The 17000-nt window shown below is 38.5% G+C and overlaps 1 protein-coding gene across 1 annotated transcript in view; it reads right to left on the bottom strand.

Moving 5' to 3' along the window:
- FRMD3 (FERM domain containing 3) overlaps window positions 1–17000 on the bottom strand; it is a 149395-nt gene that overhangs the window by 45628 nt on the left and 86767 nt on the right. Inside the window, exons 4-6 of the mRNA XM_065045916.1 lie at window positions 14679–14757; window positions 4161–4258; window positions 2742–2865 (exon numbers count right to left, since the gene is read on the bottom strand). Of these exons, the coding sequence (XP_064901988.1) occupies window positions 2742–2865; window positions 4161–4258; window positions 14679–14757 (301 nt within the window). The remainder of the gene's footprint in view (window positions 1–2741; window positions 2866–4160; window positions 4259–14678; window positions 14758–17000) is intronic.

The following is a 17000-nucleotide window of genomic DNA, read 5'->3' as shown; positions in this document are numbered from 1 at the left end:
AGAAAACAAATAACCAGACTCAGCTGCAGTGCTGACACTCAGAAGTAACTCTTCTGAAGTTAGCACAATGGCAGCTGGATTAAAATAGCTCTTAGTCTCTTCTGCTTTCCTCATATATTAGCTCTCAGCCAACATGTCACTTAAGTATCTTGTTAAAAAAAGGCCAGGAGAACCTTTCACAGCATTTAAAAAAAAAAATCATTCAGCAGCAGAATATTAATTCTTGTCAGAAAATTCAACTTGCTGAATGCAGTGAAACAGATGTGCTGATCAATACCAGACAGAAGCCTGTAAGCTCAGTGTTTTTTTCAATCATCTTTTTTCCAGCTAGATACAGAAATGTGATCACCTAGCACTGGACCTCTCTATATATAGTTCATTATATGACAGATATGTTTTATTAATTTGTACTCCAAGAATAGAGAGCCATGGAATTAAATATCCAGAAGAAGGTAAAAATTCTGTGTGACTAGTGAACGTCTGATGTAAGAAATGTAATAGGATGATCAGTTTTGAGAGGCAGAGCTACAATGGAAAATCACCAGATGGCAGCTATACAGACAGCTCTGAGACTGTCTTTTTAACCAGACAAATAGATAAGGCACACCAGATGCTAACATAAGCAAAATAAAACAGAAAAGAAATGAAACAGTTCCTGAGGGCTGCAAAGAGCTAAGAGCCACTGAGCCTAACATTCATAACAAAAAAATTGGTAAAATCTAGAATAGAAAGAGAATTAAGCAACACATACATAACTGGGATACATAAGTGGGATATATGAGAGTTCTGCTATAAATTATAGTTACATCTCAAACACATCCTAGAATTCTTTGCAGGAATCAGCAGATCCACAGATAAATGAAGTCAAGTTGATACCATCTGATTTCCAAAAGGCAATAATGAACAGTGTCTCTCACCAAGACTACTGAAGAAATTCAGGGGACATCCTTACATGCTGAGCAGCCATTGATGGGAAGAATTCATCACTAGGAGAATCCCAGAGGAACCTATGTGAGGGCTTGTAACATTTACTTGTCACTGGATCGGGAACATTACACTAACAGGAAAGGGGGTTTAAAAAATGAGCTAAAATTTATGCCAGTTTATTTGTAATAAAGGAATTAGCAGATTATGTTCACAATGGAAGGGCAGAACGATGCACGAGGGAAAAAAGCAACACAGAAAAATAAAATCTCTCCCAGACGTAAGAAATACAAAAAAACACCAGCTTTGGTTAATGACCCTTCCTTCCCTTCTCCTAACTTTAAATAAATTACTATCCTGTTCTTGAAAAACTGAATTGACCGAAATATTTGCAATTGCACCTTGGCTTTACTGATGAAGGATCTTGGTTTTTAAAGGTTGAATTTACCTTTTGGAAATCTGCAGCCACTGTATGGAACAAGAGTGAAAGAGAAGTTCTGTTTTATTTTTCAGAAAGCTGTTTCTATGTGCCTATGTAAAGTGTAGCCTGAACTGCTCTAAAACATTAGAAGTAGCTGTGCAATTTAAAACATTGTTTCACTGAATGAAATAGAAAGACATTATACAGGTTTCAGAAAAGAAAAAAGAGAAGACATATTAATACTGGCAAGGCTACTGTCGTTAATGTTGCACTTCAGTTGAACAGCATTTGATAGACTTTTGAAAACAAAACAAAACAAAACAAACACCACACACACAAAAAAAATAGTGTTTCCAGCTTTAACTCTTCTGAAAAGGGGTTTTGCTGTTTTTTTACTTCCAACACCACCACCACCCCCCCACACACACCTGGAATTTTGTGTCTCACAATCTAATTTTTGTATAAATATTATTCACATACCCAAGAAAAACATTTACATATATCACAATATGAAAATAAAACATAGGGGTTTTTAGCAAGTGTGAAGAGCCTTGTAATCTTTGAATAAAAATTGTTCTTCTACCTTATGTAATAAATCATGGGCTTTAATTTGATTTTCTTTGTATCCTATTCCTCCCTAAGTTTTCTAAGAGCTATACTCAACTAGTGAAATGACTAGGGTATCATCCAAGCTACCATCACAATTACTGTGCATGTCATTCACTGACAATCCTGAAGAGGGTGGAGTTGCACAACACACTGCTACTTCTCTCCTGAAACCATACTCGCGGACATTCAACTTTGAAACCAAGATTGACTATCTATCTTTCTCCATTCCCATTTGTCACACTATTAAAAGTTTAGAACAGAAAAAAGAGCATGCAGAGTTCTGAATCTTGCCTCCTTAGTCTTCCAAATAAATTATTTAAATACATCTCTGGGCTATTCACCACTATGTTAACAACCTACTGATAAAATAACTTACGGTTTCACTCAGGTCAGTATCTATCAAGAATTTTATAATTGCACTACCTACAGAAATTTCACAACAAAAGACATAATTGCGATCCCTAAATGAAAGGTGTTATTCCACTAATCAGCTGGAACAGCACTCATGATGTGAGCTTTTCCCACTAACCAGACATACAGTTCAAGTAAATGCAGCCTAAATTATAAGCACACATGCGGGATTCGGCTGTTAACAAGGGTTAACAGGAAAAGAAAACCCACTGAACTGAAACCACATTTTCAAACACAGCATACTAGACAGTCTATTGGTAGAGCATTTATTGCAATCCAAAGAACAAGCCCTCCTAAATTAACATAACTAACACTATTTGGAAAAAGATAAAAGTATTTATTTGCTGCCTCTTTACCAAAGAGCATTCTAAATTACCTGAATTCATTTTTATGCATTTCAGCCATTTTCTTCTCAAGCTTTTGTGACTGCTTGGGAAAAATACTAAAGTCGCTGATGTAATTCTCTGGGTGTTCATCAGGATCGTAATCACCAAGCTCAGCTAAACAGATACAAAATAGGAAAATTCAATTGCAACATTAGTTAATAAGGAAAAAAGTCAGTAAATACACTGTAATTCAAGATACTCCATGACCAGTAAGAATCCAGCATCTGTCAAGAACTGATACATCGAATAATTGACAGTTAACTGAAAAAACAAAATCCTTAAAGCTGCCACCTCTTCAATCAATGAGTTTCAAGTGAAGTTCACTCTTTATTATCTGCAGTCATAATTAGCAATCCTAAACTATTTTCTGTGGCAGAAACATGCTCTGTAAAACAGAGGCATAGGTAACGTTCTCCCTTTCAGTACCTGTCATTCTGGTGCCAGACAGAACTAAAGCAATGCATTCCAGATTCTCCTTTTTTTTTAACAGCAATTTCTCCTTACTGATACGGACTGGATTAATTACGTTCTACCAGACAAACACAGGCTGCAACATTGTTTAAGGTGGCCCACAGTGTTTGATTCCCCTTCTAAAAAATGTGTCACTTAGGTACCCAAACATGGCATTTGGTGTTTTCATTTTTCTAAATAAGCATCTTTTAGTAAGGCCTATGCCTTATGCAGTATAAGAGCTTATAGTGCAGTAAGAGCTTCATTCACATTAATGCAGAACAAAGGAGACTTCCACACGTATGACATTCCTAATCAGATACCTAGCTAACTCTTAATATTTCTCTGTGTGCAATTCAAGACATATACCTGAATTTGGCACAAAGGAAATGTTAAGGAGAGAGGGGCGGGGGATTGAAAAGTAAAAATAAAAGCCTTTCTCCTTGAATTATGTACTATTTTTGCCAGAGATTCCATCACCACACAGGTCTTCTCTACCACAAGAATCACAGAATCACAGAATGTTAGGGATGGGAGGGGACCTCAAAAGATCAGCTAGTCCAACCTCCCTGCCAGAGCAGGAACGTTTAAATGAGAACAGTCACTGAAGGATGGTTTTTCCTGATTACTTCAAATGGAATAGGCTGCATGTACTTTCAGGACTCAGAACAGAATTTTGCTTTGTTTATAACTGGAATCTAACATTGATGTCATACTTTTTTAGTTTAATGCTAAGACAACCCATTGGTTTTAAATTTTTTTAAGTTGCAGTTTGGTTTTAGTTGGCTAAATGGCTAAATTATGAAAATACTTTACAGCACGTGTCAATGGAGGAAAACATTACAACTAAAAAAATATACATTATTGATAGCTATATTCCAACAACAATTTTGAGTTTCTTTTTATACTGAACACACCTATGAGTTAAGTATTCAAAAATGCCTGCTGCTTGTACTTACCTTGGACAATACAGGCACCCAAGTAGGCAGCATCAGAAAAAGAACACAGCAAACGGCCATGGAAAATATCTCTTTTTAATTGTAGATATAAGAGGTATCTGAAATACAATTTAAAATATTAGGAAATGATGTGGCATCTTTTTGTAACAGATTTAATGTACCAGTGTGAAACCAGTTGTGCAACTATTCTGGATCCCTCTTTTCCTATTTTAAATGGCAAGAAAAAGAGGTAAAGTGCAACCACAGGAAAAACTACATGTAAGACGAGAGATTTTTTCAATAATAATGAAATAATGACGGCAGGAGTAATAAACACCTACTAAGAGATAGCATGGAGAGCACTTCATTTCAAACGTACAGCTCTTACGACGCTCAGTGACATGAAATAAATTATAGCAATGTGAGTTTGCTTGAGCACAGCCCCTCTCATTAAATACAGGTTTACACAAGAAAAACTGACTGTCACTGTAGACAAAATACCACATTCACCACAGTGGAGAGCATTACTTTCCTTTTCCTTTTGTAAACCGTGAAGAATCCTAGATGAAGCACTGAGGCAGGAGCAACTCTCTCCTTCAGAACTGGGAGAAGAAAACAAAAGGCTCCTTCTACCTGCCCTCTGCTTTCTACCACAGAGCAGTACTGCTTCCAACAGCAAGGAGAGATATGTGGCCGCGAGGCCATTGCTTTGTTTTTTGCTTTCTCCCACGGGGGAGCAATCTCCCAGAAATGGACCAACTCACAGACCAAAGACTCACTCGCAGCCCCTTCCCCAGGCACTCAGCTGGTTACAGCAGTGCCATTCAGCAGCTTCACCCCCCCCCTGCAAAAATAAATTATTTAAGCATTGCTTTAGCCAGATAAATTCAGCTGTCTAGAGGGTACTATCAATCAGACTCAGCAGCTTCTGCAGATCTTAGGACATTCCTTGATGCTGCCAGTCCTCTCCAACCTTGAGCTACAGAGTTGCAAATCAAAATGTGCTTTATGAATAGCACTGATGTCAGACATATTTTGCCCAGGTTACTTGGCTCTGTGTGTACCAGGAGCTCCTGCACCAAGTGGTTTATCTGAAGCTTACAGTGAGTCCTAGATTGGAGTAAGACTGGAAGAATTGTCTGAAGGGCACGGGAAATTTTCCTCCTTTCCTTCACTTGCTACTAAATGCTACAAAAATACAAGACAGTTATCACTGAGAAAAGCAATTTGTTCTCATTGTGAATCCCTTCAATCCATCATGGTATCAAAAGTCTCTGCAGGAACCTTGCCCTTTATTTTGTAACCCCTTTTTTTCCTGTAATCAGTGTCCAGTAATGGATCACTAATTCCCTCCCATAATTTGATACTGCTACAGTACAGGCTGTTCCCAGAGGAGAACTGCAGCAGGGTGAACTGAAGGCCTCGGTGAGATGCAGTAAAAATTCTTAATCTGCAACGACAGCTTACTGGAAAAGGTTCAGTATATTGATGCAGATACCACATATAACTTGCTCAAACAAGCTGTCCTCATCCTAAAACTAAGTCTTGGCAGGGTGAAAAATCCGGGCTGTGGTTCTCCAAAGTGACCATTAGCTTGAGGCCAAACTGAGTTCACTTTTTAAGAAGTGCCAAAACAAATCCACCTATGAAAGGGCACCCCAAGATTTCACAACATGGTGGGTTGATTCCACTGTAAGGTCAGATCTCCAGTGACACTGCACATAGATGGTTTCTCAGCTTGAAAATTATTATAATGAGATACAAAAGTAAACTGCTCCTGACTTACATTTGCAGACATGAGGCTGAGATGAGAACTAATAATCTGAAGTTTCAGGACCCTGCTGGGTCCAACTCTCCAGCTGTGCAGATGGAAGCAAATGCCAGGAACTGCTACTTTTCTATTAATATTTGGTGTTTACAAGAAGAAAAAATAGTTTTGCAGGAAATTCTTTCCCATGTAACAGGATGAAGCAGCAATGCTGCCCACCTTGACCATCTATTACAAGTTATTATCTTCAGAGCCCAGGGAGAATGGAAAGTCTGCAACAATTCACCCAAAGCACCTATTCAAGAGTCAGGCAGCCTTTCTCTTTCTCTCTCTGAAATGCTATGCAATAAATCACAAGTCAGACTCCTGAAATGAGATCGCACTGACCCCAATATATGTTGCTTTATGAGAATAAATGTGAAAACACACAAACGTGATTCAGTAGAATTCAACCCCCTTTTTTTTTTAATACAGGGGGACAGCCATAAAGACAACAGTTTGTGATAGGTCACTAAGATACTACACCAGCACTTTGGATCAAAGATAACAGCAACATTGACAGAAGCACCTTGGAAAGAGGGCAAAAACTCATCTATATGCATTCCACTACAACTCTGTATAGACGAACATGGGAGTTTGGGTGAGAGTCTGCATACTTGTGGCATTTGTGAGCAGCTAGTCTGTTGCAGGCCAGGATAAAAGATCCTCAGTGTCACTATTAAATGTCTGTACCCGTAACAGTCTCAGTTATCTGAGTTAATCTTGAACAAGAAATGTTTTCTTTTCCCCAGAAACAAATCAAACAGGTATAAATATAAGTTTTATACCAGTTTCTTGCTTAAGACTTTCTGCAATGTGAAACTACCAAAATTTGTCGAAATACCCACCAAAGTTAGATTCATTACAATAAAAAAGAATAAATACTTTCAATCTAAATTGTCAATATATCAATTTTGTCAATTACATGAAGCAAATAAAGTTGTGTTATCCATTCCCTCCAGCTAAACCACTGGCTCTGCAAGTTGTTCAGAACAAAAAAACCCTCAGAATTAAAAAATTGTAGAAAATTTCCATTACATTTTTTCCATTAACTTCAGTAAAACACATTTTTCTTTACCTTGTCTTCTTAACATACCCAGAAATATATCCTTTCTGTAACAATTTGGAAAACACAAACACATATTCAATTTTTCCTGAGAGGCATGTAAGCAGAAAATAAACAAGAGCAAGCCAAGGATATACAATCAAAACAGCACACAAGATATAATTTTAGGGAAAAGAACATTTGTGCCTCAGAGCTGATTTCTTTCCAGTGATCGTCTTCGGATGACAGAGCTGAACACATGCCATCATGTAGGCTAGCTTCTGTCACAAATGTGGGCCATAGATGCTATTCATCTGTTTTTGCTTCAAAATATATAATTCTTAGCACTTGCTAGTCTGAGGAAGAAGCTCTGCTTCTACACTCTTACATGAAAGTGGGTTTGTTGTTGCAATGTTTCTTTGACTGTCTCGGGGACAGTGGAGTGTCTCTTAAATTGTTCATATACATTTCTATTACCCTAACAATTTTAAAAACAAAAATACTGAAGTTTATTTTTTCTGTCACTAAGGTCCTGCACTACTAAGTTGTTGCATGAATTTGATCACTGAAATCCTTAATTAAATGGTTCAAAATTGCACTTGCAAAGGAAACATCTCCAAGACAGAAGGCAACAGTCAAAAGGGGAAAAGAGGCACAGAGCACAGTCCACAGTGGAGGCTGGAGAAATTGTTGGCTAGGATACAAGGGAAGGGAAGCACTTGCACTTATAAGCACTTAAAAGAAGGGCAGATGAATATCTACACAGGGCAGAATCAGAGAGTCTGATTGTGTTTTTCAGAGACCACTCACGCAGCAAGCTGCATGGGATACTGTTCATCTTCAAAGAAAGAAGGGCAGTTTGGAACAAGGCTAAGACATTAAGGATTTCTTCCAAATGAAGTAGATATATACACTTTGGACTGAAATCCAATGTTGCAAGCTTTGTCAAAGGCTGGCTTAATCTCAGACACTTACTATAATCCTGATGAATTAATTTAAGTCCCAGGTCAACAAAGACCTATGAATGTGTGTACCTGACTCCTGACTTCAGTAAGATTTATGCATGTAGTTAAAATTGCCTACACTTACAGAAATAACTTGCAATATCAGATCAGATTTTGCTGCTTCTTGTGTCCTTCTACCACAGCTGTTTCTTCCAAGCCCTGGCACAACTTTATAGCCTGATTTACAGCCCTAAGTACTCAGGCTTACCAGCAAGCTCGTAAATGTATGCTTCAGCGCTTACACTTACAAATGCCTATCATTAGAATAACCTCATTTCCATCTATTATCTGTTTGCAATACAGATGAGTCAACTCCAGGCTGGCCAAGGCCTTCCTACAACTGCAGATGAAGGGTCAGCAATACCTGTTCTTGTTTTTAAGAAGGCTTCATGACCCCTAGACACCATGTTGCTAACTGCTTAACAGTCAATTTGCTTCTACTTTAAGACGTTCAATGAGGCAAGAAAGCTTTCTCACAGCCAAACTTTTTGGTTTGTCCACATAGTGTTTTTTTCTTGTGTTCAAGCCACTTCACACATTTTATTCCAGTAACAAGCATCTCTCCCAATGCTGTCGCAGTGTTTCCAGATGACAGACACGGTCAACTCAAGGATCCAGCAATGTTCAAAACTTGTTATCTCAGCATGTTGTATGACTTTGACTGCACTACTCTTTACCATGCTGCACTGCACACTCAGGTGAAGAGGGCAAATGAATGTGTTTACAATATTCCTTGATTAGGTGCCCTCCTCCCCCATCAGAATTTATGAGCTCTTCGTGTACATTATTCTAGACACTAGCTTGTCATTCAGTCTTCTACAGCAGATATCAACAACCACACTGCAGGAGCACTAGTTTCATGCCAAAGTCCATGAAACTTGACTGAACAGTAACAACTACATACTAGTATGTAATACCACAACTAGAACACCTTTTCTATTCTTTACAGTGCCACCTAGAAAAGAAAGCTAACAGAAAAAAAAATAATTACATTCTCTAAAAATATATTGCTTGTCTACTTACTAATACTTGAGTAGTATTTTGATATCTTATGAATTAAAGAAAATCCATCACACTGTTAGCTACCGATAAAACAGAGTTGACAGATAGATCTTGGAATCATCACAGACAGGTCCCTGAAATAATCAACTCAGGGTGCAGTAGCAGCCAAAAAAAAAGCCAATAAAACACTGGGCATCATCAGGATATATTCTGAACAAGACAGAGGGGCATTTTGCCACTATTTAAAGCCTTGGTGTAATCACATCTCAAATGTTTTGCCTAGCTCTAGCCCCTGCATCCTAAGTAGGACAGAGTTGAGCTTGATACAGAGAAGAACAGCTAAGATACAGAGAAGAACAGCTAAAATGAGTGATAGAGCCTCCCTTACAAGGAAAGACAGTGACAATAAAAGTGAGGCTTATGAAATATTGAGGAGAGTTCCCTTACTAATGATTTTCATTCGTTTTTAAAACCTATGCTATTCAATTTGATAGTGAGTCCAATACTATTAAAACTATACATTTACTTGCCAGCTGGCCTCAAGAAAGCCAGAACAGACAAGTGGACTTGCTGAGGCAATAAAACATAGCTACCATTGCACATCTCAAGAAAAGCAGGACAGGTTGCCCAGAGAGGCAGAGGTATTCCTCAGTGATGCCTGGAACAGGGTTCAGTAGCACAGACCCACCCATAATGGTTCACTCTTGGAAGGATGATAGTATTGCGGGACTTTTCAACTTGCAAAGAAATGGTTTGATACTCTGGCATTAACAACCAGTTGGACCACTATCAGCTTCAATTGGCCACTCACTTCTGAATGGAAAAGCACGAGGCTCTTCCAGCACAAGGCAATATCAAGTACAGCTGTTTGAGAAAGGACTAGTCAAGTATTGCACACACACAGTTCTACTGTTCTTCCTCGCCCAAGCTAGCTCACTCAGGGCTCTCGAATTTGCCATGTTTACATACCCCAAGTCTCTGTCAATTTAAATGACTTCCAGTTAAACAATTATTTATCTGCTCTTCTTGTATCAAAGTACTCATTACACTCTTTTATGACAGCCTAGTGATTGAAAAACTACTTCCTGGATTAGGAAATATGGATTAAGAAAAAAGGGTATGATGAAAGCTAGTTGAAAAAATCCATCTTTGGTTAATTCCCCCAGCTCCTCACCCATGCTCTGTTTTTTTCTACAATAATCATGGATTACTGCTGATACAGTATTATCTGTGTCATTTTAGATCATTCCTTTGGGACCTCAAATGATTTTATACTCTCTCATTTTAATTATACATACACAGCATAATGTAGGGATTTGGAGATAAGAAGGCATGAGGCCTTGGACTGCTTTATTACATAAGAAAAAACAAACACTGATTTATTTATTACCTAAACATGAGCACTGACAAAAAATAACAGCATAAAAATCCATGCCCAAGTGTGACCCGTCTTTGGATCCATTTGTTCACACTTGCTTAACTGTTTCCACTCTATTCACATGCAGCATCTCAGGCTTTCCCAGTTGTGTAACTTCCCAAGGCTCTGACCTGTGACCAAATAGTGAAAAGAGGCACAGAGCAAAAATATCTGTGCTTTCCAGAGAGCGTAGTGGGACACTGTGTGTACTGCAGATTGAAACGCCTCTGCAATTAAAAACTTCCCGCCTGGTACTTTTATACCTTTGCATGTCATGCCAGCAGAATAATCTTGACCATAACAGTAAACTCCAGAATATCCTTTTTCCTGCATATGGTTACACACATATAGCTAAAGAAAACCCCCTCTTGCTAGCAAGCCTATCATGCTCTCTGGAAAAACAACTGCAACACACCAAAAAGATTTAAAAAAAAAAAAAAATAAAAAATGGGGAGAAAAGCAAATAAGCAAATTAGCAGTAATACTTAAAATGTATGGACTAAATGTCTTTATCCCAATCATGTGTAGTGTCAGCCAGAAAACCGGCTGCAGACCATATGGTGATTTAACAAGAAAAGAAACTGAAATTATGTTTCACAGGTGTGCATGGCATTGAACAAGGGAGATGTGAGGACCTGCTTGTCATGTTGCTATTGCCTAGTTAAAAGCTAGGAATGCTCAGTGAAGCCAGTGAAGCCAAACTTCTTCTTTCTGATTTCACGTCACATAAAAGCACTAGACAAGCCACAGGTGCGCCATTCAGAAGAGCCTGATGTCCTTCACAGACTACACATGAAGGAGAAGTCAAACCCTCAGAGGTGGCCACAACATAGAGAAACATCACCCTTTTCTACGGTTGAGGACCTTTCTCTGCTGAAAAGATGACACCAGCTGTTCAGAAATCCATATTCACTGTTTGTGTTGTAAACCGCTGAGCCTCTAATGCACCTGAAATTAATTCAGAGGCCCAATCATTTAGCAAAACAAATTAAACCTTTGCCACTTTCTCACCACAATTTTTAAAAAAGGCAGTGGAAAAACTGCCTGATTAGTTTAACAATTAAAGAGAGAAATTGTGTCTTTAGTCTTTCACAAATATGTTCCAAACATGTATGTCCTCACTGCCTGCTGAGGAAGCAGTACTTCCAGAAATAAGGACATATCTAGATCTGTTTTGACACAAGTTAAGGAGACAAGTTAAGAAGGTTAAGCATTCAAGTGCATTAAAATGCGGATTTTGTTGACAAATCAGGTTTCACGTTGTCTGTTATTACAGAAACAAGGGAGCTGAAGGCAACAACCCCCATGGGCCTGCTGACTCTAGAGAAAACAGTGATCAACGACCACAAAACCCACCCCCTCTGCAGTGAGAGACGGAAATTTTGTCCAGAGTCCACAGAATTCCTTGTTTAGCAATAATATCTCAAAGTGCCTTAACATCCACAGGCAGGCACTGATTTTACTTCAAAAGCACAGCTATGGAAGCGATCGTTAATTAAAAGGAGGAAAGATGAAAGCAAGCGGCTGGAATGGTATGATGTGACTGGTGATATTCACAGGCATCCTCTGCAGTGGAACGAAATGCAGTGACAGGCAAGTGCATGGCTTGATCCTTTGCCCAAGGCACTCCTGGCCTCTGAACATGTGATGTGCACGCATTTGCAGGCTCTTAAGGTTTGGGTTTTTTCTACAGTATCATAGGCAGAAGGATGACTTCAGCTAGGTCATTCTCCATCGTAATTTCCTGAAAGTTGTTGCATCTGTAAAACCACAGACTAACTCAAGAATTACAGTTCAGCCGAGACTACCAAAGGTAGGATAGCAATGAAGCAGCAGTAATCTGAAGTAACAAATACTCAGGGTTTTTCCTCCAAGTGATGTCTAAATCCTGAACAGTATTTCTATGTTATACTATTTTCACAGAAATGAAACCATTTACTCCACACACACAGCTTTGTGTACTGAATAGATGATTTTTTTTTTCTTTTTTTTACATCAGATATTGCCATGGAAGGGCAGGAAAACCAGCCTTTTTAACATCTGTACATCTCTTAGATGTCTCTAAGGTACTTCATTAAAGATTTATTCCTATAAAGCTTTTACAAAGACTGCATCAACAATAATCCACATGGGGGATTTAGACAGGGTTAATTAATATTCTGAACCAAAGATAAGTATGACAATGTGACAGGATGAGTCTTACTGTATCTTAAATTTGTTATCTAAATGGAGACTACAGACATTTGTCAGATTTCTACCAAGTTGAAGAAGCAAGAGAGTGACAGGCTTTGTTAGGCATGGAGGGTAGCCGAAATGCAAAGTGCTAGTACTCTGATTCAGCTGACTGTATATACAGCTGTGAAATGCAGACGGCTTTTAAGTCAAAGAGTGACAATATTATTAATTTATTTTCAAATCATCTTAAGCACACAAATCAACAAATGTGACTGTCCCATGAACAGAACAGAGAAAAAAAAAATCTACCAAAAAGCCAACTCATTATCAAGGTTTCACGACTGCTCTCTGTCAAATACTAATGGATTTTTTCACTGCAATTCAAGAAAAAAAAATAACTCCGGCCAATTTAGAGTCTCACATTGAATCTGACCCTCTGTCTTAGGCAATGAAGCAAATTCTCAGAGGTGAGTTACATGACTACACTTCACTTGCTCATGTCAGGCACATTTCCTATAATTTGTTATTGAGTGAGAGATCTGGGCAGAGAAAAAGTAAAGCTTCCCCAGCAGCAACAGTGGGAAACCAGAAAGCTGATCAGATACAAAAGGTGTCAGGTAGACATATGAAAAGAGAAACTATTTTTCCTTTTAAAGCCTTAATAGTATTAGATTTAGTGAAGACTATAAAACATTTTTCATACAGCAGCTTGCCTTTAAAAATTAATTTGAAATGTTCCAGCAAAGCCTAGAACATACTGACAGCACGATACACTTCAGTGAACTAATTCTAGGCACTCTGCACTTCAGTAAAATTTCTCCTGGGAGGGTATCCAAGAAGTTAAAAGGAAAAAAAAAAAAAAAAAAAAAAAAAAAAACCCACAAACAACTAAGGGTCTTGAATAAGGAAGGTCCATATGAAGTTTATACTCGAGGTCATGAAAAGTAACACATTCAATCAAAGACAAACATGAACAAATAATGAAAATCCCTTGACTTCCTGCTTCACAACCTGTTCACTCAGCTAAACAATTTCAGTACATCACCCAAGACAAACAGCTATAATACGAACTGCATGTTCCAGCTGCTCTATACAAAGTATAAACTTATCATTCAGCAGAATGCAAGCTGTTCCTGAAACTTTCAGTATGAGACCAGGGATAATGAAATCACTCCCATTCACAGAGTGAGTTGTGATCATAAGAATTTGCAGGGCTTGGGGAAAGCATCAATGAAGAACTTGGGGCAAAAAGGGCGCAGGCGCTCCGTGCTTCTGCAACATGCAGCTATTAGGTCAGAGGTGTGAGCTGCCGACTAACAACGTGGTACAGCGTACATACAGTCCTGCACAGCTGGTGCAGAGGTCAAAAGGGCTGTTACTTTCCTACAATTTTTTTCCCCAAGTTGAAAAATACCCAGAGTATTCACAATGGCAAGTAGGAAGCACAAAGCTCCCATTCGTTAAGTAAGACTGATCTGTTGAACAGCTGTGTTTTCACAGCATAAGCAGGAAAACTTCCATGTTAGCAACAAGACTTCTTAATCTACAGGGCAGTTGTACTTTAAAAATATAAATATATTGCACCTTTACATCAGTTTGCTAAAGGTCTATCAGTACTTTAAAACTACTATCTTGTTTGTGGTCCTGAAGACACACACACGCACACAAGAGAAAGCTCAGTGATTGCTATTCATAGTTCCCATTTACAGAATTAGGGCCATTACTGAATCAAACTTCACAGATTATTTCACACATATAAAAAAAGAAAAACTAAGACACACAGGAAGCTTACTCAAGACGACAATCTTTGCCAGGGAAGAATTAGGATAATCCTTGCCCATTGCTTCTCTTTCTGAAAGTTCTTCAAGAGCATCACTACTTCTCTGTATGCTATAGAAAAGTCCCCTTAAACTGCTTTTAAAAATCCATAGGTATGACAGTAAATAAAAAAGCTATTGGTAGTCCAAATGTCTGCCTATTCAGGTATTTTACCATAAATAGTGAAAACCGTACCATAAACAACAAACTGTCTTATTTTGAACTTGTTAATGATGCACATTAAATGCACAGACAAACAAGCAAAAAATACCTGGTGAGCTCTTCTTTTATCTTCAAGGGTTCATGTGGGTAGAATTTCACTCTAAAGCACATGGTATATGGTGGGTGAGCTGAAATATTATAAAGAAAAAGCATGAGAACAGTAGCAAACAAACATTTCCTCAGCCACCCTCAGGGAGTGATCTCCAAGAGTCTTGCAAAGTAGCCTGTGCAAGGATTAGCTCCAATGCATCAGGCAGCAATTCAAACAAAACCAATAAATGTTGTATATACACATGAAGAGAATAGAACATATGACAAAGAAGGCCAAAGCATGTGCAAAATATAGCTAATATAGGCACATAGGCAAATAATTTATAAATGTTTGCACCTCACAAGACTTAATGCTTGATCCAAGAACTACAACACATTTGGGAAGCTGATAAACAGGAAGTAACTTTATCTTGTCACAATGAGATACAAAGTTGTAATGTATATTCGTTATTCCTGATGATGATAATGCCTAGATTACAAAGTGGAAGAAAACATTAATAAAATTTGATTAATGAAACTAGAGACAACAGAACTGGTTTTGTTTTCACTATTTAAGAAGACAACACTACCTACTCCTGAGGGAAGGGAAGGGAAGGGAAGGGAAGGGAAGGGAAGGGAAGGGAAGGGAAGGGAAGGGAAGGGAAGGGAAGGGAAGGGAAGGGAAGGGAAGGGAAGGGAAGGGAAGGGAAGGGAAGGGAAGGGAAGGGAAGGGAAGGGAAGGGAAGGGAAGGGAAGGGAAGGGAAGGGAAGGGAAGGGAAGGGAAGGGAAGGGAAGGGAAGGGAAGGGAAGGGAAGGGAAGGGAAGGGAAGGGAAGGGAAGGGAAGGGAAGGGAAGGGAAAGGGAAAGGAAGGGAAAGGCAACGGAAGGGAAAGGTAGGGAAAAGCAGGGAAAGGCAAGGGAAAGGCAGGGAAAGGCAAGGGAAGGGTTTCAATCTGCAATCAATATCTTTCTGTTTTACATTACTGAACACAGCTTTATATTCCACTGTTGTATCTTTGACAGCATTCAAGATATCTAATCCTAGGCCAGTGATCTTTTAGTGATTACAAGAGGGACAGAAACCAAACCAAATACTGTCACTTTAAACAGAGGCATCTTGTGATAACCATGTTAGGATAAAAGATGTGCGAAAACCAAGTAGAAGGCTTAAAAATATCACACAAGGGACAATACACAGGTAGGCAGAGCCCTCAGAGCTAGCTGTTATGAGGTAATGTTCATGTGTTAAATTTCAGTTTGAAGTGAGAAGGAAAACAACCACATGTTCAAAATGTAAATATTGTGGGGAAAAAACTCATCTACATTACACAGGCCATGGTAACTGGCAGGCCCGCTGGGAACACTGAGAGAGAAAAGGGCAAAGAAAATTACAGAAAAAATGGAGGAAGAGGACAGGTGAAAGAGAGAATTACAGTTTCGTTATTGTAATCTATAACAGTAATCACTAACCTACCAGAATATTTCACTGTACCATCTCCTCAAGATTACTAGCTCACTGGCTTGTACAAACTGCATGTGGAAATCAGTTCAATAATCATTACACTCTTCAAACTACTTTGTAGTGTTTAACTGTATGCTACAGTATTGCAGAAACACGTCTTTGGATATCACTTGGTTTGTAAATGTGATGTACAAAAGCAACAGAAAATAAAAATGTGTTACATTTTTTGTTATGGTTGGTATCTTTTGAAGGATTAAACTGCTTTTGAAGACGAAATATTTTCCCTTTTCAAGACCTCATGTTGCACTTCTTTTAAGTACAGTCGGCCTCAACAAAAACTGCTGATTTCACTTTTTTTACTTGTTTATAATAACCACTCTTTTAAGACACAAGAAGGAATGTCAGAAGAAATTGGGACAGAGAAATTAAAAAATACAGAAAAAAAAAAAAAGAAAAGAGCAAGGAAACAATAACAAATAGAAACAAACAAGAGGAAATGGAGAAAGAAAAACAAGCCTTAAGTGTTCTCTAGGGATGGTTTGTACATTCACGCTAATCAAATCTGGACAGGACCTCTGAAGGCAAGAGAAACACAGTGACTGCTTTCTGTGGGCCTCAGCACCTTAGACCGCAGCATTGTCTTATGGTGATTGGGAATAGACTGCAAAACAGAGGACACTTATGTCCTCCCAGTCCTGTAATGGCAAACTAGAAGATAAAGTGAATTCAATGCCCCGGAAAGGAAAACAGCCATCCACAAATGCACTACGGAGTCATGTTGTCTGGACAAAGCAAAGATAGCATAAGTCATCTTAAATGGCTCTGTCTCTTCTCAATGGCCTTTTTACAAGTAAGCAATGGAGAAAAACTTGCATTTT

Source organism: Columba livia, chromosome Z (genome assembly GCF_036013475.1).
Source record: "Columba livia isolate bColLiv1 breed racing homer chromosome Z, bColLiv1.pat.W.v2, whole genome shotgun sequence".
NCBI lineage: Eukaryota > Metazoa > Chordata > Aves > Columbiformes > Columbidae > Columba > Columba livia.
The sequence above is the reverse complement of the archived record's forward strand: the minus strand, read 5'-3'. Positions and strand labels throughout refer to the sequence as shown.